This window comes from Ptychodera flava, chromosome 13, assembly GCF_041260155.1.
Source record: "Ptychodera flava strain L36383 chromosome 13, AS_Pfla_20210202, whole genome shotgun sequence".
Classification (NCBI taxonomy): Eukaryota; Metazoa; Hemichordata; class Enteropneusta; family Ptychoderidae; genus Ptychodera; species Ptychodera flava.
Genome location: NC_091940.1, coordinates 25,395,128 through 25,422,030, shown reverse-complemented (window position 1 = coordinate 25,422,030; position 26,903 = coordinate 25,395,128). Strand labels below are relative to the sequence as shown.

General features: G+C 40.5%; 2 protein-coding genes across 11 annotated transcripts; one reads left to right on the top strand and one right to left on the bottom strand.

Annotated features, from left to right (window-relative positions):
* Positions 1–247: 247 nt before the first annotated feature.
* On the top strand, positions 248–23,943 carry LOC139147949 (cytosolic beta-glucosidase-like). 10 transcript variants are annotated; one of them, XM_070719204.1, is made up of 5 exons: positions 2,457–2,783; positions 14,176–14,207; positions 14,857–15,049; positions 20,266–21,617; positions 22,818–23,943. In XM_070719204.1, exons 4-5 carry the CDS (start codon positions 20,336–20,338, stop codon positions 23,042–23,044), a joined length of 1,509 nt encoding a protein of 502 aa, XP_070575305.1. In that variant the 5' UTR covers positions 2,457–2,783; positions 14,176–14,207; positions 14,857–15,049; positions 20,266–20,335; the 3' UTR covers positions 23,045–23,943. The 10 variants fall into 10 exon arrangements, with proteins under 10 accessions (XP_070575298.1, XP_070575305.1, XP_070575300.1 ...); XM_070719199.1 differs by lacking the exon at positions 14,176–14,207 and having other exon boundaries at positions 2,473–2,783; positions 23,070–23,943; XM_070719203.1 differs by lacking the exon at positions 14,176–14,207 and having other exon boundaries at positions 2,498–2,783.
* LOC139148527 (glycogen-binding subunit 76A-like) lies at positions 296–1,063 on the bottom strand. The gene has a single exon (XM_070720017.1). The coding sequence runs from the start codon at positions 1,061–1,063 to the stop codon at positions 296–298; it is 768 nt and encodes a 255-aa protein (XP_070576118.1).
* Positions 23,944–26,903: the final 2,960 nt, after the last annotated feature.

Below are 26,903 nucleotides of genomic sequence, written 5' to 3'. Positions count from 1 at the left end.
AAAAATACAGGTTTGTTATCCTGTGGGGGGGGGGGTGCACGTAGACCCCTCTAGCCCACGGACTATATGGTTCTGATAAACATGCATTAATTTGGAAATTCAAATTGGCGAGGAATGCAACGACATTAAATGTTTGACACTACCGGTATTATCTGCAGGTCAGGTCAGTCTTTCAACCAATCATAGCAATGCTAACTCGACTCATTGACTGGGACCCTCACGTGCGTTGTTGCTCGTGTAATATTTCAAAGTTGAAGAAAGCGACGTACTTACCATGTAGCCCTGTCTTTATTTTTCACACAAAATGATGCCACCATTTCTCACCGTTGCTGCCGTCGCTAGCGTTGTTTGTCTTAGCGTAGCAGACGACTATGTAGTTCTTGCCGAGATTGTTGTCCCAGTACACGGATTCGTTCACCTTATAACAGATGGCGAACTCCAGTCGGCAGCCGACCCCAATGTTCTGCGGCAACGACAGCCCGAACGAAAACCGGTCAGTGGATCCATCACATGAATTTTGCACGTAACTGGCTGGGATATCGTAGAATGTTTTCCACTCGTCGACAGTAAAGCGCACTTTCACCACCTTTTCGTAGCCGATATTAGCCACCCTGACAGTCCCAAGAACGTTCAGATCGGGAACCACTGCGTTTTCAAGGCAAACCTTCTGTTGATGAACTCTCGATAAGAAACCCGGTGCCACCCCTGGATGCGGGAAGCAGGCGGCTAGGTAACGATACTCGTTGTCCAATTGTTTAGGGATAATGCCTCTCGATTGTAGCAGAGAAGACGCTTCGGTTTTGTCTGAATCGGATCTCAACACAGTGTGTACAGCGTCAACCAGATCGTAGCCCATCGTGTCTGCAAACCGAACCTGTTTTTTCTCGCCGGGTGACCGAGGAGGAGAGTGGCTAGAGCTTCTAAGGCACCCGCCGGACGGCCTTCGCTCACGTGTTGATGGGGTGCATTCTGCCTCTGTCTTTGAGTCAGTTTCTCGAGTATCGAGGGCCACTACTTGCCAGTCGGGGTACAGTTTTAGCGGACCGTGCTCTCCACCAGACATCTTCGGTGACGGTATATACCGGCTCGTTCGGTTTTGTCAGACGAATAATAGCAGCGGCGTACATATGCAGCGCACTCGTTCACGTTCACACAGCAAAATGGCAAGTTACCGGCAGATCCACACAAGCATATCTACCTGGAGCGGTGTACGTCAGGGAATGTAGTCTACGATGATTACGTGCCGTAAACAACACGGGTTTCATTCATGTAAACAGCTCACGTTAGTCATGTGACACACTGGGAAACGCGGCCAACGTATGCGTACCGACCGCGATACCGAGCCAAGATACTGCGATACCATCGTTGATTTCCAACAGGTAGAGCAAGGAGCTGTTACAAAACTGCCGCATTCATGTTTAAAAAATAGGTGGGTAAATAAAACTACTCAAAAATATGCTTATTGACCACACCGCAGACGATGGAAAGTGAATTTCATTCATCGTTCCGATAGAACATTCGCGAATCGTTGCAATGGAATAGCCCGCGGCATCATAACAACGAGGTCATGTGACTGAATACGTCAGAGTAGGGTTCCCCCAAGGTCACCATTTTATCTTTACCCCATACAGATACTGGGTCACTGTACTTGCAAACCAGACCTGTCTAGTTTGTGTTTACTTTGTGACGTTCGCTGTTTACACGTTCTAAAATTCTGGATCTTTCCGGGCGACAGTAGAAACACTCAATCACCGCCGTCAAGTATCAGAGTGGGGATCGATTAAAGAATGACAAAACATTTTTTAGGTAATCATTTTTAGCTGGCCTATATTACGTCAATCTCAAAGGCTCCTATCTTAATATAACGACCAGACATCTTTACTCGCTTAAAATGATTATAAAAGTAAGATTAATCAAAGAGTGCTGTCTGGCGATAGTTTTCCATGTGAAGTGAAAACTGTCACGACATCGAACATTTTATTTTAAGCTAGGCTAAAAAGCTTTCCGAATAGCATCGGTTTGTTTTGACTCGGATGCAGGAAAATAGCGAGAGTGACAACAATATCGATCCATGAAAATTAATCTGCTGACCTGCCGCGGCAGTCGACGTCGTGACCTTTCGGTTGAAACCGAAACTAAATCCAGTAACGATAAGATATTATAGTCGAGACGGTGTGCGTGACGTCGACATAGCTCTCATGAGTTATAATGCTATGGCCCGCGACAATTATTTTAAACTTTGTAACTTTTGCAAAATTTTCGATAAATTTATTATATTTTCAACAAAAGAGCCACATATGGAATTTAAATTCTCTTAGACGGAAAGAAAATCTCGCCTGACGGTTTATAGTTTATGATCAGACTCTGTGTCATTATGACCTCAGGAAAACATGACCTCAAAAAAATAGAGATAGCCCGCGCCGGCTAAAAGCGGATCCCGTGACGTCATGACCTACATTCGGCGTAAACATAATCGGTGACGTAGTGCTCAGTGGCTATTTTCGTCTGAACTTGGGTTGTCCGTTACATGCGTAATACGTCGGCCTGAACCAGTTTTTAGCGACAATGTAAACAAACGGAATACCGTAAACGGGCGCAAATTATTTGAACGTGCTGTTTTTCTCGGCATTCCTCAAATCTATATCAAAAGAAAGATAACGTCTGTGTGTTATCGATGGAGCACACTAGTGCAGGAAAGGCAGCTGGTATATACAGCTGATATAGAGAAGGACAGTCGTTTGGTTTATGTATATGTTGGTCTCTTGCTGGCCCGCCATACAAAGGTAAGGTTCTATCTTTCTTCGATGTCAGTTTTTAACGGTTTTGTAGTGGGTGCGTGGGCAATCATTAAAGTAATTACAATAACACTAATTTTGTCTGATTTTGTGATGGCATTTATATTGGTCACCAATTGGCTATTATGATTTGGACGGTCGATTTTATATGATTGTCCAAGGACCGTGATGGGTCTAGTCTGAGGTTAGTCACCTCTACATGAGTTCAGTCTTAGTGAACACGTACAGTAACAAGTCGTTAGGACCGAGGAATGCCGAGGAGGGGAGGGGATCCAGTGTGTTTCCTGAGTGGTACGTGAATATCCACCGTAACATGTTTACATGGATGTTGATAGAGTAAAGCGTCGACTGATACCGACGATGGTGTCGGCACGTAACTAGAGATATACATCTTGTGGTCTAACCCCACGCCATAGTCTAACCCCATGGTCCAGAATATGCAGGGCAGCAGGATCATTACTGTATACGTTATCAACAGGGTATTTACATGTATTTAGGCTAACCCCAATGGAATGCACATCTTGGCCCTGTCTGTCTAAACACAAAATACACTTTTCAATCCTGACAACCCTATATACACGATAGTTTACAGCAGTTAGACGCAACGCATATATACTGCACTATATTAAAATCTGATCTGTTTGTGAATTTGGTAATTGTAGCACATCTGTGAAAGTGAAGGCATGTTTTATCTTTTGAACCTGAATCTCGTTGTTGCCATATGGCATGAAATCGTGTCTTTTTTCGAAAAGATAGTTTGGTGATGAAATTGGGACTACAAAATGGTGAACATTATTTGCAACGCACTACTACATTGCGCAAGGCGCATTCACGTACAAAATCATAGCAAACGTCAACCTTTGTTGATGCTCGTGTCTTGCTTGACCCATTGACCCTGGGTGTCAGGTGACTGACCTTGAAGAACGCGAGCTCGTTGTGCAATGAGACGGTTAATGTGTGTCTCTTTCAGATATGATGACATTGGGAATCGTTAGAGAACCCACCTCTGCTATTGTCATTGTCATGAAACTCAGGGAGCTTAATTGTCAAAAGGAAGTAAATTTATCGACCCAGCACAGAAATGCGACACTTGAAAATGAAGTTTAAACTTTTGCTCACAACTCACAAGTTCATTAGGCGTGAAAAGTCCAAGAAATATAATATTTATATCACTTATGAAATATGAACACTATTAGTGTATTTGCTTTGATACTTTTTTCTGGGTTCAATTCAACTTCCTTTCTGTTCTGTAATACTTGAAAAATTACCGAATGAGTAAATGAATTATATTTTGACAAAAGTCTATATTTAATATACCTACTTATAATATTAACATAACATTTCTTAGGTTATACTCTTCCATTGAATCTATGATAACTTGCGAAAGGAAACTTTAGAACTTTTCTCTTTCACAATCAAAAATAAAAAGAAGGAGTCAAAATGACGTGCAAATATTTGAAACTGAAGAGAAAAAAGTCTGCAAATTTACTAACAGTTGACGCTCTCCTTTGCTTTACCACTTCCGAAAATATGTTCGATTTTCACGGAACACGCGAGTGAAAGGTTAAGTTTCTCTGTCAGTTTCAAAATTACTTCCAAATACTGCAGAACAGCAAAGAATTGTAAGACTTACAGTGTCTGGCCCCAAAGATGTACTCTACATTACCTGAAAGATCATCTTCCTGATTTTGAGATAAATTTCATTTAGCCTCTGTGACCATGGAAACCAACAGTGAAAGAAAGGCTGAACTATATAGCATCTTTTTCATTTGTATGCTGTATTCTCCCTTGTCATCTTTGTTTACTTGCCTGCGTTGAAAACCTCCACGTTTTTGTGACAGGTTTTTATGAAGGAGATATCCAAGTCTTAAATGTAACCTGGCAATTTCACCAATCACACGTCCGCAGACAACATCGATAGCGATATATATGATAGATACGCCATTCCGCCACATATATCCTTGAAATCTAATCTGTTCGGATATTGATCCCGGTTTCACTACAAATAATTTCTTCAACAAAAATCGTTCGCATAGAAGTCTGAAGAGGAAGTATTTTGGATTCATATGCCCGCCCCTAAAATTGAAACTATAGGTTTGTCCAATCCACAATTAATATATTTGATGCATATCCCGTTACCGACGCAATAAGGAAAGGACCTCGATGACCTTCTATGACCTCGATTTTGGCGCTCCTTCTTTGGAATTTTAGAGGTTGAAACCATCCCTTCTCAAATGCTGATCCCAAAATGAAACGACGCATTAGGGTTGTGTCAAGTGGGTAAAATTAATGAAACTCGCGGGAAACGTTGCTTTCCAGGTCCGAACCATGTTATTTTCCCCCTACCATTACGGACAATGGAGAAATAATTCGGGATACATCCTCAGTAAAAGGATCAAGTATCTGCAAAAGATTCACTGGACTTCGGTAAAGCGTTTAGAAATCGTCAACAACTGACGTTGCGACACCCACGTGATTTATCTGCATTGTATCATGCAAACGGTCCATGATTGTATGAGAGAATGCGAGTAATTGGCGGTCAAAGGTCATTCCATTGACAGGTGACACGACTCCATGGAGACTGTTGCAGCTGTGAGGCCCACGTCTTCCTTCTTTCCCCCTCTCCACGCGCAGATTGTAGTTCCTTGGTCTTTGTAATGCGGAATATTCATTTCAATGCGCTTACTCGAAATGGCTAAAGTAAAATCTGTCTGTGTGTTGTCGAATTTGTGGAAGATGAAGATCATTCACGCTGCTGCAATATTTTATGGTGATAGGGATACATGCAGTATAGCACCCGTGTATGCCTATACTACTGCCATCGATATACTGTGAAAGATTAGACGATTATATCGATTGGAGGAATATTTAAGAACCACAAGTTTTCAATCTGCGGCATACAAGCTTGTATTACTGTAACAGTATCAATGGAAACGAGGTCGGATAGGCATTTACATTGCAGTTTTTGTCAATTCTTTTCCGCTGTTCGCTGAGAATTCTTACTATATTCGGAAAGCAGTTAGTCGAGAAAGTACCCTTGTGTATCCCTATGGCAAAAGTCACTGAACTTTCAACCACATTCACTGGGACTAGTGATTTAGGAACAACAATTGAACCTAGTGATGATATTTTTTTTAATTATTCAAGAAAACAAGTGAACATATATTCCCTTCTCCCCTGAACGACTAATATAAACTGCAAGGTTATTGTTGACAAAGTATGAGTCTGCAGTCAAATTTTACGAATAAGGACATCCGCAGAGACCACATAATTTCTGTAGTCTGTTCTGCTGTTCTACACACGCTACAGTTTGTTCACGTTACACATTTCACCTTCACTGTTCTGCGTGCCATGAATCGTTCGCGTCTCGGGGACAGAAATTCGGACTCTCAAACTTTTACAAAATTCCTTTTGGCCTACCACTTGTGGGGGCTCATTTTGTATCTCACGAAGTAAATAAACTATTCACCGGAATAGTTTTGTGTAACTCGGGAATTTTATTTCCCCCGTAGAGATAACACAGGGATGGCGGCCATTTTGAATTTCAAATATCGGTAAATATTGGGTAATTTGTGTCTCTAGTACCAAAAATTGCCAGGTGACCCCCCTATTTTTACTCTTGACTTTGAAAGTTTGAAAGTTTTGTTGGCTGAAAATTAGCTTGAAGAAAGTTTGAGCAAAAGTTTAAGTCTTTCGTTTTTGAGGCGCGAACTACCTTAATGTGTCGTCTGACAGAACTTTCGGTTTTGCGCCTTCTGCGGAATTTGGAGCATCGTTCGTCAAGAACGTGTCTATGGAAAACAAACTCGTTTATCATCTGGTAATCGCCATCGTATGATATTTAGGCACTTCACTGGAGCACGTGCGAAAACCGTTATGAAAAAAGTCTGCGATCTCGAGATTTTATTGGATGTATCTCTTACTGAAATCGACTGCCATAAAAATCCACGGTATTCATCCTGCATGCAAGTGAGAATGATATGTAGCCGTTGTGATTGCCTTTTCGCCTTTTTAATCGTGCAAAGAAAAGAATAACAGAATGGCCGACATATCTCCTTGACACAAAGTCCTTTGTTTGTAATATGCGCCTTTGGGAGATATTTAATGCAAACATTTGACGTGATATATCTGCAAGTTATGAGTCACGTGGAGGATTTCCTAATGCAAATAACACGTGTGTATTGGGCAACCGTACTCATTCACATCAAGATATGTACATATTGCTATGTTTGCAAGAAATGTACATATTGTTATGTTTGCAAGAAATGTACATATTGCTATGTTTGCAAGAAATGTACATATTGCTATGTTTCCAAGAAATGTACATATTGCTATGTTAGAGATGATTTGCTAAAAAATAAGACAAAAAATGGTGCAAGGTTGTACATGCAAAACAGTGTCAGTAACATATGAAACACTCTTTTTTTCTTTGCATTGAAATCATATATTTGACACAACATAACATGCTTTATGCGATACTGCATCGTACAATCTATACCAATATTGATGACATTGACCACGTTAATTATGATTATGCAACATATTTCATTCCAAGTATGCATGATATCTGCCTAGCGTCATTTATGATATCATGTGTTGTCATGGCAACATGAGATATCTGCCAAATAGTAGTACCTGCCATAACAACGCATGATTTGTGGCAATATCTGCTTCATTATTCAAATCGTATGCTATCAAGCCATTACATCTGATAAATATATGATTTATCCATATACGTAATACATGTAATAGAATTATACGTGAAATCCACCTCAGCGTTGTCTGTGGCATAGATGATATCAGACATTTTTACACGCATATAGCTATGCTATTTGGGCCGTTGCATCCGCTTGCGTGTTGATGATAAGCTTACAAATGTCGCTAAATCACTCGATTAAACTCCGGATGAAATTTGGCGAGCCATACTGTCCAACAGAACACTGGTGACGATACGTGGTGTGTACAAATGCAGCCTTAAATTCGATTAACATAACGATCCAGTGTGAGATTACATCACGTTCGATTAACCTGATTTAGAACATTTTGTAGGGCACGTTTAAAAGTATTTCACAAAATAACCCGCCGTAGTACTCTTTCTGTTTAAAATGACTGAATGAAAAATGAGTTGTTATAATAAACAAATTTAACCAAACAAATGGATAAACAAGCTTTGAAACTAATTAGCTTTCATGAACTTTTGACTTTGGGTTCCTCCCGCCTGGTGTGATACGACCTCCATTCAGCTACATGTAAAATTGAGGTTTACTTGAGATGTAGTTGATTTCACCAACAAAATTTCAGAGCCTATAACACAGACAAATATCGCTCCTTTTGCAAAATTCAATTACAAGGCCCGTTATATTTTGCACTCTGGTTCAATGCCTTCGAGACAGTTCCGGTTAACTTTTTGACTTGTTTCAGCCATAACATCTCATCGCCCTACCCCTATGAATGGTTAACTACCAATCCGCCCCTTCACAGAGTGTACCCTTTCCAAGAAAGTAATCTTTCCCTCCATTCCGCCCTCCCATTTTTTCCCAAGTTTCCTTCCGTTGCCCCTCCAATTCTTCCGAGGAAATCTTTATCACATACCTGAACGTACAAGGATAATTCTCCCTCAGTTGTTGTCCTGTCTACAGAAAGTGCGTCCACAGCGTATCCTTGGCAGTGGGACGCGGCGTCTTGGTAATGCATTCAAACATGTAATTGTTTGTGCCATTGTTGTCCCAGTAAGTCTGGCCGCTGACTTCATAATAGATAGCCAGTTCAATTTGGTCTCCTATCGTGAAGAACCTTGGGGGTGTTATCCCGAAGGCAAACCTGTCGGTCCCGCCGTCGCAGGACCCCTGGACGTAGCAAGCGCTGATGTCGTAATGGTTTTTCCAGTGGTTTGCCGTGAACCGGACCTTCACTATTTTCTCGTAGGCGATATTTGCCACCCTAACGGTGCCTAAAATCGTGAAGTCTGAAATCGCCACCTTTTCCAAACTCACTTTCTGGTTGTGTAGATTTTGCAGGTAAACCTCGTCGACAATAGGCTGTGGAAAGCAAGCTACCACATATTTTTGCTCGGGAGCTTGCTCCGCGAAGTGTACCTTTAAATTTTTGCTTCGCGGCTTTTTCCGTCGTGTGAGTGAAGATTTCTTGAATGTACGTGGACTTGCGTTGTTGGCAGGCAGCGATGATTCGACCAGCTGTTTGATGTTAATTTGAGCGCTGGTTGGCTGGGTGAGGATCGGTTTTAACGGACCCCGTGCACGTAGAGCATACGTTGTAATAAGCGGTGAGTACTTGATTTGTGGCCTCGCTACCGGGTGGTGATGATGGGACGTCCACTGGCTGGCGAAAGCACTCACAACGGTTTTCAGGCATCCGAGCGCCGTGCAATCCATCTTTCAATCGTCGGCGGCCACACAGCGCTTGGCATACGGACATTTGTAACCCGCGTCTTCAGCTCTCAGTCCTGTCTTCTCGCTGCCGGCTGCCGATGCACCCAGAAATCTCCAAGCATGGCCCTCCATTCGCTCCGTGCAGCTGCAATGCGATCAGCTGTTGTTGATGCGGTAGAGATGCCGGGGCAAACCTACCGTGTGAGGCTTGTGTTGAGAGAAAAACACATGCATAATATATCGAAGCAAGTGAGTTCACGCGAGGGTCAGCTCTGGATGTCATGCATTGAGTGAGTGATCGAACGAGTTATCCAGGCAATCGTGTGAGAGCATTTCAAAATGTTAATTTGTCGCCCAACGTTCAGTCATGGTCAAGCACAGACAGTAGAGTTGAAGAATCTTACTGTCTGTGGATCAAGTAAATATGTAAACTGGTTTACAAATGCCGACAATATGAGATAACGATTCAAGCAAGTAATTCCGATATCCTAAAGACTACTTCGTTTCAAATTGCTTGCCAGCATCACCGGTCTGTATCCAAAGTCCTTACGTGGCCTCGGGCATCGTAAACGGATAGACGAGAAAATGCGTGCGTCTGAATGAAATACACAATATCACTCACGGTGATTGGCGGAAACGCTTTTATTTCCCAAACTCTAGATAAATTTGGAAGGGTTTTGCCCGTGATGATGATGATGATGATGATGATGATGATGATGATGACAACTTTTCGGAGGGGAAAAGCAAGTTATTTTCAGAACAAACTCAACTTTGTAATCATTAAGGAGGGAAAATAAACCAGTCTCTTTAGGTATTGCATCTATTAATGTATATTGTGAAAAAAATGAAAAAGGGAATTATGAAAGACAAAACACAAAAAATAGAAGCTCAAACAGAAGTGGGAATTAATCGCTAAATACGCGATAAAGGACATGAGAAGGTCACGCTTCACTTTATGTTTTTGTCTCATAACGTTTATGACATTTCTACTTCATTACGTTTTGTTGTTATTGTTTTTACACTTGAGAGCGGATGGAAAGCCAATTGTTGATAAAACGAAGGGCATAGAATTAACAGTTTAAAATCCAAACGCGATGATTCAAAAATTTGCAGTTTTCCACATTGGCACATTTTATAGGGGTGAAGATTATAGCACCTTCTTGGCAGACAAGTTCCCATATGCAAGTAAGTGAAGTTAGCTCTACACTGGATTGCAGTCCACAATCCTAAGATGAAAAGCAAACAATTTCCCCAGATCTGTTTGATTGATGAGAGTTCTTGGAATGATTCATTGAACTTTTCTATCGGCTATTTGCGCAAAACTGTGCAGCCCAGCGAACCTTGAAAGCATACAATAAGAAGCAGTAATTTACTATGCATTTCCAGGGCTGGTGCTGTGTATATAGGACGGACCAATTTGAAGGCGGTTCAGTGTGTTTTGTGCCACATGTTACAATGATGTTACTGTAAAATTGTAGGAGTGCTGAATCATATTATGTCAGAATACTGGTTCCGCAATTCCTTCAAAACTGTCAACTACGTTTAATATAGGCGACCTATTCAGTTTTAAGGATGCGATAATAAGGTTACGGTCCAGTGCAATATTCGTCCTCAATTTCATTTCAAATGAAACGTCTAAAACGCGTGCACGACGCTTGAATTTCGAGCAATTTGAATTCGCAGCTGAACGGTATTTATACAAATATTGAGCAGACAGGGCGACAGCAACTCGATGCAAAGATGTCATCCCTCATCAAGATGGCAGAAGGGGCAGTTACTTTGTTCTAGCATAGACTCTTAGACTACAAGGGTTTATCATGGTTCTAGAAAAGATTAAAACACGAAGCTACGTAAGTCTAGGATAATGCGAAAAGTGCGAAATTTTGCAACATTGACACTTGACATTGACATACAAACAAACAAATAAAAGCAAAAATAAATAAATAAATAAATACATAAAATAAGTTGTAAAATGCTGTGTTAATATGTTTTCTCTTGGACATGCGCACCAATGAGACCTGCGCTCTCTAAGGCTGCGTTCATAAACAGCTCAAGAGGGGCGAGAATCTAGTATGAATTTTACTGATTTTTAAAATTTACCCCAGACAACTCGCAAAAATTTCAAGTACCCCGCTTCCAGCTTCCTTCCTGTGCGTGGAATTATGAACAATAATTCTAGTTTCTGCTATGATGACGAAGTGAACCTGAATTCCAGACTTTATAGATGGGCTGACGGAATGTAAGGTACTTGTACTCGACAAAAAATAATTAAGCACTGCAGGTGCTGTCTTGAATTGCTAGTCATACTTGCTTCAACGTAAATCAGAATCAAAATACTATAGATCATGAAATTGTAGGCCTAGTATCTGACCAGTAGTTGCAACGGCAGGACGACTCATCCTCGCCGTTTCTGCCATTTGAGCATTTCCCATTGTGGTACATTGACGGGGGAGGGGGGGGATTTTAGACCCTATTAGGGCAGCTATTTTTTCTAAAGCCATGTTCACAACATGACCATTGTGCTTTTTCTTCAAACCTACTCAAGAAGAAACCACGCTGTGCTTGTCATTGTTGATACATTAATTTGTATTGGTGGTTTCAACTTATCATGAGGGTGATGTTCCGTTTGTGGCAGTTCATATAGAATTTTTTTTATTTCCTTCTCATCATACATGAACATTCCTTTCTCAAAGTGTTAAACGATATAATGTTTCAATAAAAATAGATATATTCAATTATCTGGAGTATGACGTTTGCCACTATAATAACATACACAAAACGTAAAAGACTGAAAACAGAATATAAAATTTACTTCCGTCTGATTGTATTGTATAGCAGAGGTTTGCAGAACGCAAAAACAATGGCTGCATTTTAGACTAGATATTACGGTTATGTAACTTACAGAAGGCGAAACTGCTCTGAAAAGTAACCAGTCTAGACTAGTCATTTAATGTGGCTGGCGGCTTTTATAATGAACTCACTAACCACGTCGTCTTAATAACATTTTGCCCGTTGTCGAGTCACAAAAACCACATGTTTCTTACAAGACCCTCAATTGCCAAACTGCAGCCTAAATTCAAGATTTGATTAAGCTCTGCAAACCAGATCATGCATTGCGCTCCACATCAAAAAATTATTGTGTACCTCAGCATAGACTGAAAACATATTGACGAAGATCTTTCTCATCTGTGGCTCCATGACTTTGGAATTCTTTACCATGTGATATTTGACAAACATCCACTGTAATCAGCTTCAAGCATAAATTAAAGACTAACTTGTTTGCCAAGGTATGCAATGTACACTTACTCAACCGCACCTTTGAGAACAACATTGATTATCGAGTTTGGAGCGTTATAAATATTATTGATCGATCGATCGATTGATTGATTTATTCTTTATACCTTGTTAGACTTTGTAAATCTGGCCAAAGGGGAATTCAGCTTATTCAGCTGTATTCAGCCAATATCTCACAAAATACCAGTCAATGTGCGCAAACTATTCCAAATGAAGTTACACTGTCGCCCAGAGTGGATGTATAGAAAGCTAAGTGACGTTGTCAAATAAAAAAAAATGTGTTTCTGCTAACATGCCTCCGGAAACTAGGATACGTAGGTCAGAGATTTTTTTAATTTTCTGTTTGTTTGCTGAGATCCGTAAAATACGAGAAAGGTTAGAAAATTTACTTTCTTGAAAGTGAAAATGTCTAAGGTCGGCGGGTTTTTCTAGAAAAGGTTGTGTTACCGGAAACACTGACATATTGTTAATTCTCCTTACCGAGCCCCACTTGGTCTGTCAAAACTAACAGGTGTTCACCAGTCTGGCACACCTTGGTATACTTCTTGGTGTACTTAATTCAACATTTTGTAAAATCAAGTTATCTTAGCGATTTGCTGCTCATGTGTTATTTTTTTATGTGAGACGTTTGTGGTCTTCACAGAGCTGTATGGGAAAGCGTGGCATCTTCGCATGTGTTTGGTTTGGTTTGAACCCGATCAGTATTAGTTCCAGCTTGAATCTCATGATAACTCCATTACATCGCGACAACCCCTGCAACATCACATTCACCGAATAACTTTATTCACAGACGTGTACAAAGTCCACTTTCATGTCTGTACTGTAGAATGCTGCCCATTATTCGGCGTAGACTCTGAGCATAAATTCCCGAACATTCTGCACTGACGAGAGGATCACCGTAATCTGGATCCCTATGTTTGTATTGCTCTCAATAAACAAGCAACGGCGTTTGTCGACAGAGAGAGGCTGAAATAGTCAATTGATATATTCTATTAAACCTTTATGGGTGTGAAAAGGGAACTGTTGTGTTTACAATACATACATAACTGCTATTTTTTCGTCGAACTTCATTTTTGATTGACTTTTTGTTCAATGTCGGCGTATGATACTTCCAATCAACTCGCCCTTCAGTCTCCTCCCCTTCTCCAGGTGTTTGTGAACGCAGCCCGATGGCAAGTGTACTTTAAGCCATCCTAAATCATGGAAAATGTTCCTGGTTGCCGGAAGAAGTAGTTTCCCGAGAGGATTATTGTGGCCGATAATTTCAACGGTCATCGAATCCTATTTGGGTCACTCGGTCAGGTGAACGACCCGTCCCGCTGCTCGGTCACATTACTTCAATGTTGGTTAATGTATGCACCGTCTACGTGCACATGGTCACGAATGCTCACCGGGTCATTGGCAGGCAAGGTCATGGCAAAGACATATCGCATAATCTATTATAACTTCATATTTTCACTGTTCAGACAGCTTGCGGGAGGCACTGTAACGCACAACTTGCTTGGTATAGCTCTCATTTCATTCTTTTTAGACATCGATAATTGACAAATAAAACAGGAAATGCCGCACTCACGAGTGCTCTGCTAGCGAATCGTAGTACGCATATCATTCCAGAATTAACTGATAATTATGCAGCGTTGTGATACTGTCAGAAAGAGCTGATCGCTGTATTAAATAACAATCCATCATTTTCGCAGATATAGTGTATCGAAGATCACCGAAGACGAACGTAAGGCTTCTCGAATTTAATTATGGTTGTCATGTCTGCCTGTACATGATGAAAGAGATGCTTCTACCATCATAAATGTTGAGATCTTCGAAGAATATAGACACAGTCGAAATGATATGAAGTCTGAATCGACTATTTTGAATGCTACTATCAATGCACCTCAAACATGGTGGTCAGACTTCTTCTATCATACCAGTTATGCTATAGGCCTATACAGTATTGTTCCGTGTACGTCTGATCATGGATGTACATCCGTGGTCTGATGCACGCAAGGTGACTGTACATTGCTCGTGCACTGGCTTTGTTTGTCTTATTTCACCTGAAATGTTTGCGATGCACTTAAAAAAGTCACAGCTTATATCGCATGCTTGAATTTCCTTTTGTTTTGTTCAAACACTGTGTTACTATTAAAAATGCTATTATTTCAAACATGCATGTGTTGCTTCACTCGAACACAATACTAAAGGTTTAAGCTACACTATCACACAAACATAATCGCCATCTCATAAATATTATGATTTCATTTGCCGACTCAGTGATATGGATGTGCATTTCAATTCGTATGAAAGTATTTAGCTTCAACCAGAATGTAAGATCATTAGTCGTCATTCTATAACCAGCTACCATCAACTTTTCGTGGCTGTCGTAGGCTGGCTGTACTCTCCAAGATGCCACCAGGATGGTGCACAGCGCCCCCTAGCAGCTATAACACATGAGCGACCGTACAAACAGTGTTCCAGCGGTGGTGTCGCTCCAACTACTGAAGTGAAAAACGTAAATCTGATCATATAAAGGCCAGAATGATAAACTTCTTCGTTTTGCGTCAATTCAAAACTTTGCAGGTAAGCGGTTCAAAATACACACGGTTAAATTACTCACTCCAGTTTTTATAATTGCTCCGTCCGTACAATGGTCATCGTCCGCTTGCACGGGTCCGCTACTTCCCGCTTCTGTTTTCGGGAAGCATCCAGCGGCCCGGACAAGAGACATTGGCAAGCGAAGATGGTATAATATGAGCACCCATTCGAGACTAGAAGCGGAAACGTCTTTTCACCTACACAATTTACACTTATAATGTGACATTCTGCAGCCAAACATTTTACAAAATTTGAAAACAAAGATTTGTATGCAGAAAAATATGCAAAAAAAAACTGCGGTAAAGTTAAAACTGTGTTTCTTCACTGAAGAGTAAAAAAAACCTACACGAAACAAACGAATTTTATTACTTCGACCATACTACTTCCTACACTGGTATTTACTTCGATGTGTTCTCATTGTGTATGAGAAATATTATAGGTGATACTTGTTGTGATCGCGTCCATACAAAATGTCGCGTATAGGCTTGGTCAAACGTCTTAAAACTGCACCCTGGAACAAGGCTACACCGCTGCCAACGGCTGACGTTTCATCATATGACCTCACAAGAGGAACAGTCGTTTTCCATACCATTGAACAATAAAAACAAACAAACAAACAAACAATAGACTTGTCAACTATGAGACTTTAAATACACGTACTTATATTCACCTTGCCATTGAATGGTCCCATATTTTTTAGTTTTGTTCAGTTTGCTGTTTGTTTTGACTTTATTGTTTATTTTTGTATGTATGTATGTATGTATGTATGTATGTATGTATGTATATTTGTTCGCGTGTTTTCTATTCTAAGCCTATAATCTGGTGACCCTGTGCTAAAACTTTCACAATATCCATGCAATGAACGATAAGGACTTACACGAAACCATACCTAGCCTTTGATTTATGAGGTGATGTGTGTTTGCGCCTGTCCGCAACGATGAGAATGGTTTCCGTTTTTAAAAGAGAAATTCACTTTACAGTCTCATGTGCTCAAAGCCTTTATGGAACCTCGGAGAGATTGGTGCTTTTATCGCTCTTGTATAGGACTAAAATGACCCAATGCATTTGATCATTGCGGTATATCATCGCAATTTTGTTTAATCGAATATAAGGAAATTTTGAAGGCGTCAAAATGTTAGTATGGCAGGCGTGAAGCATTCGATTTAAGTACGCATGCGCAGATAGTAAACCACAGTCAGCTGGCGTAACATTTAGGGCACGATTTGGCCTGCTGTGACTGCGTAAGTAGCTTTACAGAATAATATGAATGGTCGTCATATTTTATTAACGTATCCGACAAATTAGTTTGTTTATGACTGTTGACGTTGCACGCATGCACACGACACACGTACACGGCAGCGTCGGGCCAAGAATCGTTGGATTGGAACAGTCGCAGCTCTGTACCGCTAGTCTCACACAATTACACACGCTGGTGTTGAGTACCAAATCCTCACACGACATGTATTTAACTTCATGGATAGAGTATTATTGTACAGCAATGCATTCCGAAAAACTATACTCTTGAGTCAGGGGTAAAGATGATGGCGAAAATTTGGTATGTATGGGTTTCTATTTGACTTCCGCGAACCATTTTTACACGTCACACGCTGCGTACTGCTGGTCCCTCAGACCCTATCCTGTGTGCTCAAAACCTAACAAGGTCAAAGGTGTCTGATCTCTTTGTGAACATCTACGGAGCTGTATTCAAAGTCCGTTTTGCCGACAATTCAACCCATAGGTCCGTCTCATGCCAAACATGTTGAATACAGTTTCCAGTAGTTAACTTTTGGTAAATCACACAATTTGAACTTCGACCATGGAGGAGGTAGAGGCGGAGACGCTGTGCAGTTAAAGCCGTTGTCAATACAGTCAATAACTGAATACATGTTCTTTGTCACCCACCGAAGGTGGTTTTATTGTATATGAAGGCCATTTGTTGAACAGCATACACTCTGGAGCGAGAAGCAAAGCATCGATATGATTTTCTTGTCAGGGGTGCACTAGGTTGAGCGTATTTTAAAAACTGACAACGTAGGAGATGAATCAGATGATTGTGTGGCTTTCTACTATCAATTGACACACGGTCCCTCCACAAAATTTTGTGGGGACCGTGATTGACACCTCAAAATGAAAAAAAAATCACGTCTTTGGACGTTACAGTAGTTAGGGGAGAACCATTTGATTTTTTTTTGGGGGGGGGGGTATGGAGGAAATGGGTATGGGAGCAAATTTTTTTTTCCTGTCACAGTGACAGCAATTTTTTTTTTCTACTGTCAGAGCTGCATCAATTTTTTTTTTTCAAATGGAGTAGCAATGCAAATTTTTTTTTCTTTGTCATCAAGTTTGTGATGCGTTGTATATAAGGGAGCCGTCATTATTTATGGCCTGAAACTGAGAAATTTTGAATGACAGAGTTTTCACTAGGATATCTGACCGGGCAGAATTTGAAAGTACAGGGGGAGAACATGCGAGAGGCTGAGGGGGAAAGTGTCACAGGGGCTTTTCCCTATCTTGCATGCAAAGTTTAAGATATTGATGTGTGCAATGATGCAGTCTGATGCAATCTGAGAGGTGTTTTTTAATTTTTTTACTAAGTGAAACTGTTAGAACACCCCAAGGGGAGAGCAACGAGAGGGGGTTTCCCCCTCTCGTATTGGAAATTTTGGGAAATTGATGTGTTTAATGGTGCAATCTGAGAGGACTTTCAGGTTATTTTGCACTCTGTAAAACTGTTTGAAAATGACATTGAACACTGCAATATTTTTTTACGTTTTTTGCATGATCAGTGTTTGTGTCACAATATTCAACAACCAAACAATGACAATACAATTTGTGAAAAACAGTTCTGTTTGCCAGAGACTGAAGATAAATAAATATACAGGAACGGAAAATCTGTGACCTTCTTGTGTCATTTCTCCAGCTGCCAGCTTCTAATGAAAAACATGAATATGGTATGTTTAACTGTCAAAATGGTCATTGAACTGAGGTAAATGAGAACATGTTTCTGTGATAATAAAGGATGAATTCACAACAGTTCAGTTTTGTCCTAGATCCTGTGAAAATTTTGAGAAATTGATGTGCGCCACGGTGCAGTGTGTAGTGCAATCCGACAGGTATTTTAAATTTGTCTTTTACCAGTAAAACTGTTAGAAGAGCCAAGGGAGGGAGAGCACGAGAGGGGGTGCCCTCCTCTCGCATTGAAAATTTTGAGAAATGGATGTGTGCAATGGTGTATCTGAGATGTGTTTCAATTTATTTCGCCAAAAAAAAAATTGAGTAACCCCGCCCCCTTCTTCCTCTCCACATTTTGAGTAAGGCCCCCCTGAAGTTTTCAATATTTTTAGTGACCCCCTCCCTTGTATTTCATTATATTTGTTGTTCCTCAATTTTTCATTGTCAACTTGTACATCTTCCTAATATATTTATATTGAGAGAATAATATATTGATTTTTACACTAGTTTATTGACTCCTGTCTTGTGTTTTAAAATTTTCACAATTTACAGAAGTCAAAAAGTCCCCATTAGATAGTGCCTATGCCATTGAGATATTGCAACAGAAATCCTGAAATATGATTTCTTGGGTCAGAAAAGGGAAGGAAAACATTGAGTGTACTGAGGTGTAAAGTAGACCTATGTAGTGCATGCTTATATCATAAGTGCTGGGAAAAAAACATAAGAATTACTTGTGGTAAAAACATTTGCGCCGCCTATGGCGGCGCGCCGGCAAAGAATACATGAGAATGGGGTTTCCAAATTTTGCTAATTTCTGGTGCATTGTGACAATTTTTTTTTTCACTTCTGTCTGTTATGACAATTTTTTTTTCTCAGGCCATGACAGGATCAATTTTTTTTTCTTCTATCTCACCTGGCGACAAATTTTTTTTTCTCAAAATCCTCCATACCCCCCCCCCCCAGAAATCAAATGGTTCTCCCCTTATGTTGTTTCTCGAAGTTGACATGTCAAGATTTGATAATGTCATCCTGGTGAGTGAAATATGGTCGACATATACTAGTAATCAAAGGCAAGCTTTGCCATATCGGTAGTGCCCAATGCAATGTTGGTGATGCTGCGATAACGGGAGTTGTATCATGATAGATGGCAAGGAGGGATTACATCATATGCTACTTGTATAACTCTGCTGCTACAACCGTGTATACTTTAGGTGGGACGATTAACCACGTTGCATCCGGATAAATTCAATCAATTTTCACGCTAAACGAACGAAACCGTGTCCAAATCAGGCCACTTCGTCATTTTGAATGTTTATACAGGGGATGAGCGGATGTGTATGGTGTCAGCTGGCTTTTAGTACTTCTATAACTTTACAGATTTGTTGCAGGCCAAGGGTCATCATGAATGTGTCTCTGTAGACACATGTAAATAATTTTTATTGCTCGGCGATTAGGTACGCTTATTTCGGCTTTCCAATTTATCGCGATGTCTATAAATAACCAAGCAGAAACTAGAGAGTTGGCGTGTCGTGCAGCGTCGATGGGAGGAACCGCGTATAGGTAGAAAGAAGGTTATCTGGGGAGTTTAGGTCTACTATATAAAAAGGATTCTGTTGGCGTCTGTGGCTTCTGCATGTAGCTTCATTGTCGATCGAAGCTCACGCTTAGCACATCGGAACTTTTGAAAATCTTGTCCCACCAAGACTTTTGCGAAAAGTCAGACACCGTCTCCATCATATGTTAGGAATGTGTTTCCTGGTGTCGCGTCTGCCGATCATTCTGCTGAACTTGAACTTGCTTTTTATGTGTTTTTATGTGTGAAATCGTTTGCCCTGTATCGTGAGAGTAGATTTCTCTATAGTGATGTGTGAGTAATTTTCACTGAGAGAGCTCAGAGAGAGAGAGCTCAGAGAGAGAGAGAGAGAGAGAGAGAGAGAGAGAGAGAGAGAGAGAGAGAGAGAGAGAGAGAGATTCAATATTCACCAGGTTTACAGCAAGTGATCTAAATACAGAAAGTTTGAATTGCCAAATGTTCGATAGAAAAGGGGTTTATTTATACATGGGGCGCTACATTCCTTCCCGAAATTTCGAGAGCGAAATGACGGTTTTTGAGTTTTAAGAAGGTAAAAAGTACAATTCTTTAGTATTTTTAAAGTGTCGGTGTTGAGTACTGTGAAAGTATTTAACGAAGTCACGTCAGCATACCGTTTGTCCACCAAAATGTTAATACTGATTTATTTGCACTTCAGGTGTGCATCTGGCGTGTTGGTATCTGGATTGGTTGTGGTGTCTATCTTGTTCGGTAACTCTGCTTTCGGAATGACGTCGCCCGAAGTTTACGGTGGGTTTGTCTATAAGGAGCATGAAGTTCCAACCAGAGACAGAATTCTGTACGATCAGTTTCCCCAGAATTTCTCATGGGGTGTTGCCACGGCAGCTTATCAAATCGAAGGTGCCTGGAACGAGGACGGAAGAGGGCCGAGCATCTGGGACACATTCAGTCATCAGCCTGGACGAGTGTACCAGAATCATAACGGTGACACCGCCTGTGATAGTTATCATAAAATCGAAGAGGATGTGGCGATGTTGAAGAATCTCAGCGTCAACCATTACAGGTTTTCGTTCTCCTGGTCGAGAATTCTGCCGGACGGCACCGTGGCAAATATCAACAAAGCTGGCGTCGATTACTACCAGCGACTCATAGATGCGCTGATCGCCGCCAACATTCAACCAATGGCGACGCTGTATCACTGGGACCTGCCTCAAGCTCTGCAGGACATCGGCGGGTGGAGTAATGACATCGTCGCGGTGTACTTCAACGAGTACGCCGATCTCTGCTTCAAACTGTTCGGGGACAGAGTGAAGATGTGGATCACCTTGAACGAGCCGTACATCTCGGCGAGAATGGGCACGGAAGAAGGGTTTCACGCCCCGGGCTTCAAACATCAGGGCAGCACCATATACCGTGAAGCACATAATATGCTCAAGGCTCACGCTAAGGCCTGGCATACATACAACGACAAGTACCGCCCAACACAGAACGGCGTCCTTGGCATCACTCTGGTCATTTTCTGGGGAGTGACTGCCAGCGAGAGTGAAGCGGACGTCGCTGCGACCGACCGTTACATGCAGTTCCACGCCGGGTGGTTCGCTCACCCGATATTCCTCGGGGATTACCCAGAAGTCATGAAGCAACAGGTGTTAAAGAAAAGTCGGAAGCAGGGATTGACGTCATCACGTCTGCCATCGTTCAACGAGGAAGAAGTTCGCTTAATTCGCAACACAGCCGACTTCCTGGGCGTGAATTATTATACGTCTCAGATCGTCGCGAATGCGGAGACGGTGGGTGACAAGGTTGGATACCTCGACGACCAAGATGTTGCAGTGTCCTTTGACGAAAACTGGCCAAAGTGTGACGTCCCGTGGCTTCGACCAGTGCCCTGGGGTCTCCGAAAAGTACTCGAGTGGGTGAAGGACCAGTATGGCAATCCGCCCATCTACATCACAGAAAACGGTATCGCTGAAGAAGACAAGGGATTGGTGTTGGCAGATACGTGGAGAAGCAAATATCTTACGGCACATATCAATGAAGTCTTGAAAGGTAAGGCAACTTGAGAAATGGCATCCTAGCTCATTGAGACACTCCCCAATTACCTGGTGTGTAATATATACAGTTGATCAATATCTATCTGGTCATACAGATTTACTTGCATTTCGAATGCAATTTCCTTTAGGCTTGGGATTTTGTAATAAAGTGAAATTGACATTTATCAATAATAGTGAAATTGACATCACTATGACTACAACCACTTTATTAACATACTTGGGAAGTGATCATGCACTGCAGCTTTATCGTCAAGGTCGTAAATGTGTGTCGCGATTTAAGCAGCTATTTTTGTTATTGGTGCAATGTTAACCAAATAATACTCAATGTCTATGATCATGTCTAAGTACTCACGCTTTCACTTATAAGCATCTTTTGCAATGATTTGAATCACTTGTCACAATTTGAGCTTACTTTCATGCAGTTGTCCTCGGTAGTTTATGTCATTGCTAGCAGCACAAGTTAAAATTAAGATTTTATTCACATCACCGCTAACTATCACTTTCACTAACCACTAACAATACATTTTATTTCTTCAATATAGGCCAATACCTTAAGACGCTAATTGATCTTGATGTTCTGTGCCAGTGGTAACCGTGTCTTTTCTTAACTAACATTCTGTCATCTGTGGTCGATCACACCATTATTCATGTTTTGGCCAATTACGAAGCCAAGCACTCTCATCTCACCCTGGATAGCCATGTCTATTCTCAGACAGCATTTTCTACAGTTATCTGAATTTTGCATCCCAGTATTTCGTAGTATGCAGAAACTTCATGGTGTGCAGACTGAATCGTAAAATCGCCCGTGCATCAACTCCCCCATGACCCCCAATAAAGCATACTGCAAAATCGTAAACTACTAAAAGACAGCTGTGTCCGAAGGAAAATGAAGAATATTGTTTTGCAGAGTTTGTGTTTGTACAAGAAAGATACTTGACTCGGAGTTTCAAAAAAATATGTATGCATAAAAAATCCGTATTATTGAAAATTATGATCATTCGTAACATTCACGGCCATCCAGGGTTCAGTCTGATACTTGTGTAAAGCCATTATGTGCATCGATAATTTGCTGCCAAATAAACAAAAACACTATGTTTTAGCCTTTCTGTTTTTGCAAACGGATCGTCCAATAAGCTGAACTCGTTTGCTTGCTTTCAATTGGCCAAAACTTGAAGTTTCTTGTTTGTCATTCCAGCTCAAAAATTGGACGGTGTTGCCGTACGAGGATACACCTGTTGGTCACTGATGGACAACTTCGAGTGGGCGGATGGTTACAAATTCAGATTCGGTCTTCACCACGTCGACTATGATGATCCTAATCGCACCCGAACACCGAAATCATCGGTATCCTTGTACAAGAAAATAGTTCAACACAACGGCTTCCCTGAAAGCGAGTTGAAAAGTCTAACCAGCTACTTATAATTTTTTGCCTTTTTTGTTTCACCAGCGTGTGTCCTTGACGAGGTCGACGTTCGAGGCTACACAACTTGGTCGTTAATGGACGATTTCGAATGGGATTCTGGGTACCGTTTTAGATTTGGTCTCTTTCACACAGACTTTGATGACCCTTATCGGGCGAGAGTTCCAAAATTCTCAACAGATACATACCACGAAATAATACAGAGTAATGGATTTGGAAAACCATTTGACGACGACGAAGAAGCTAGCGGAATCAATGACAAACTTTGGAAAATCTTCAAAAAATTTTCATATCTCTTCAAAAGAGCAGACTGAATAAACGTTTTTCTTTCCATTTATATTTGATTAATAGAGCATTTTGGCCATCCTTGTACTATGGATTAAGACGGCTTCAGACGATCATACGGTATCCCTTGCTTTGCCAATTTTTCAACCAATGTTAGCCATGATAGGCGACGATACACCGGTACAGTAAAAGAAACTGGCACATGACTGCTCGGTATCTTTTGATCGAGTTTGGAGGAAGTTCGAATCATAATTTGCATTTCCAAACATTCGTTAAGGGAAGGGGTTTTGGAGTTAAACACAGTGAATGTCGTGTGTCATGCGAGATGTCTGTTACCATACTAAAGCCGGGACGGAAACCCCTATGATAGTTTGGTCTCCTCGCGTACCCTTGGTGTGAAATTATTGGATATTTGTAAATATCAAAGGCAAGTTGAACGGTCACCCGACTTGATTTTATGATAGTTCAGTAAACCCGGTATCCAGTTTCGTTGGATATTGCCTTGATCAGATTGATTTGTAAAACCCTGTTTTGTCCAGTGTCGATCGCTTTGTATTGTACCGAGTTGATCTCCCGTACTATGTCATTATGATTAAATGATTTGTTTAAAGTTTCACATTTGTATCTACTCACATCACCGGAATGACTACAAGTCAAGCTCTTCTTAACGACTTGAAGTGGAACAAAAATGACCAAGTTAGGCATAGACCCCCTGAAAACTCTCTTTCTGCGATATATGGTAAAAAAGAGTGAAATTAACATTGTGTGCAACACAAGTTACATAAAACGGTGTGGACGAATAGGTGCAGTATGGAAACCTATACTAGGTCATTTGTATGACCTCAGCATGACGTCATGTGCTGGCATTTACGGGTTGTATAAAGGTGGTATACGTCTTGAAAGTAAAAGATTTAAACTTTTGCTCAAACTTTCCTAATCTTTCAACCATTCTCTTTAAAAATCATGAATAAAAATCGGGGGTCACCATGCACATTTTGGTACTAGAGAAACAAATAACCCAAGCTTTTTGCCGCCATTCCTGTATTAACTCTATGGAGAAAAATAAAATTTTCTAATTTTAAAAAACTAAGCCGGTGAAAAGTTTTCTCTCATCAAGAGCTTTAAAATGACCCCCCCCCCCTCCACAAGTGGTATATCAGAGAAGAATTGTAAAAATTTGAGAGTCCGAATATCTGTCTCTGAGGCGCGTTCTACCTTAAAAGTTAAGACTTCTCTGAGAGACAACTTGTGAGTTTTGCTTAATAATATATAAGCTACAGTGGCAAAATTTAGTACAGAATTTTGTAAACATGTCTGGCTTTTAGGTTACTCAATTGGACTAGCTGATTCGTACTGACGAAAGCACTAGAATATCAGATCGCGTATACGCCTATAGCGTATAAGAGCGTAAAAAATGACCGACCCTGCGTCTGAAGCCAGTGGACAGAAAATAGAACACTTGTCAGTTCAGTTTGTGAGTGATTGAAGTAGTTTACAGCATACATTAACCGTATCCATGTACATATTCAATATGGATAAAAAAGCTGTACTTATTTTGTGAAAGAGCTCGTTCATAGACGAGGTACTGACTCAGTCCGACTCCAATCCATGCGGGTTTGTACACCGGGAGTAATGGACTCATTTCTTATAACGTCTCGCTTCAATGCCCAAGTATAGCCACTTTAAGCCCAAGATGGACTCTTTAGGATGCAATGCTGGTAAAACATCATAATATAGGTGTTATTTGTATTTGATGATATTCAAACATTAAAAATGCAACGGAGACAACATTAAAACATTAAAACAAATACTTGATGGATTCACCAAACAACATTTCAAAGAGCTCGCGAAAAAAAACCCCATTCAGTCGCTGATATCGCAAAATACCGTTGGTGTCGTGCAGTATATTATAAAAATGCTCATTGGATCTTTACAGACCGATCTTCGCTAGTTATATGCTTTGAAAAACAGTGGTTTTATCTAGAGAGAGGAATTCGAATACTGAATGTCAGTGTTATGTATGTATGTATGTATGTATGTATGTATGTATGTATGTATGTATGTATATATGTATGTATGTATGTATGTATGTATGTATGTATGTATGTACGCATAGCGGACATTAGATTAGGCCAAAGTAATTGAATTCTTTGTTTTGCGTCCCCTCCCGCTTAGGTTTTTAAGGTTTTCATGAAAAACACACACTGTGTATTTGAATAGTAAATTTTAGGACATACCCGCTTAGCTTTTCTGAACTAAAAATTTTGTTACAATTTTTTATTTGCTGCAATCAAATTACATTGTGTTAATTTTCTTGTGTGTGTTTTTCAGAAGCTTAGACGCGTACCTTTTCCCATTTTGGAGGGACGCAAAACAAAGAATTTAATTACTTTGGCCTTATTGTATACTTTTTTTGAACTTAAACTCGCGCCTTTTTAGAATGATTAATGTAGTTCATAGAACTGCAGCTTACGATTTACCTCCGTGTGTGGATTGCAAATATGAAACATACAATCATAAGTTTAATTTCATGTACATTGCATTACGTAAGTGGAGAGTGTACTCAAGTGCCATGTGGCTAATAGTAGGCTTAAAGGCCCATGAGCTGCAACTCTGCGAAATTTGTCCAACCTCCAAATTCCTCAGATATTCATTGCAATCTGCAAATTGAACGATATAGTCATTAACTATGCCTCAACAACGTTTGCTTGTAGCAGAATAGGCAACAAATTGAACAGATTTTTGTTCATTTTAAATTTCCCGCCATTTTCAAAATCTTGCCATGTTATCTGAAAAACGGAGCATTTTTGTCAAAGTCGAGTGAATCCCGTCCTTTCAGTTGGTTGCACCATATTGTATTTGTAAAGATTCAAATGTTTACATGCACCATTTATGCTGTTTATCATGTAGTTGAATGGAGAGGGCCATATTTGGGTGCGGCACCCGTTTATTATTTGTCTTACTGAAACCTCCTTATGCAGTCCCACTCAGTGGATAACTATACTTGAGTAAACATCTCTGAGTAAGAATATTTCTATGAACTAATTTTAATCTAAATATGAAATCATGAAAATAATGCCAAAAGTTGCAGCTGGTGTGCCTTTAATTAACTGGAACATCACCTCATCATTTGGGTCTCTTCCCTGTAATAATCTGCCTAATCAACAAAATGCTGTTAAGGGCTGGATATTGTGACGATGCAGCACCATGTCAGATGTTCACAACCACCAAAACCACTCACAATATTCCGCATTAAACACTCTTTAACAGTTATAATTAATTATTACACTAGTAAACAATTACTGCTATTAACATCAATGTTGAATCTAGAATAGTAGAATCAGGGGACATTTGGGACCCCTGCAAACAATTATGGGGCCATGGGAGGTTTTTTGGGGTCACTTTGAAATGCACGTGGAAAAAAAAGAGTTGCCCAATCATTGTTTGTCAGTCTACACTTGTTTTACCCCCTTCAAGTGCTTTCCCCATCTTCATTTAAGATACTTCGGCAGCCATTTCGCTAACACATGTTTTCTCAAAATTACCATCATGGATGTGATAATTTGTATCAAATTC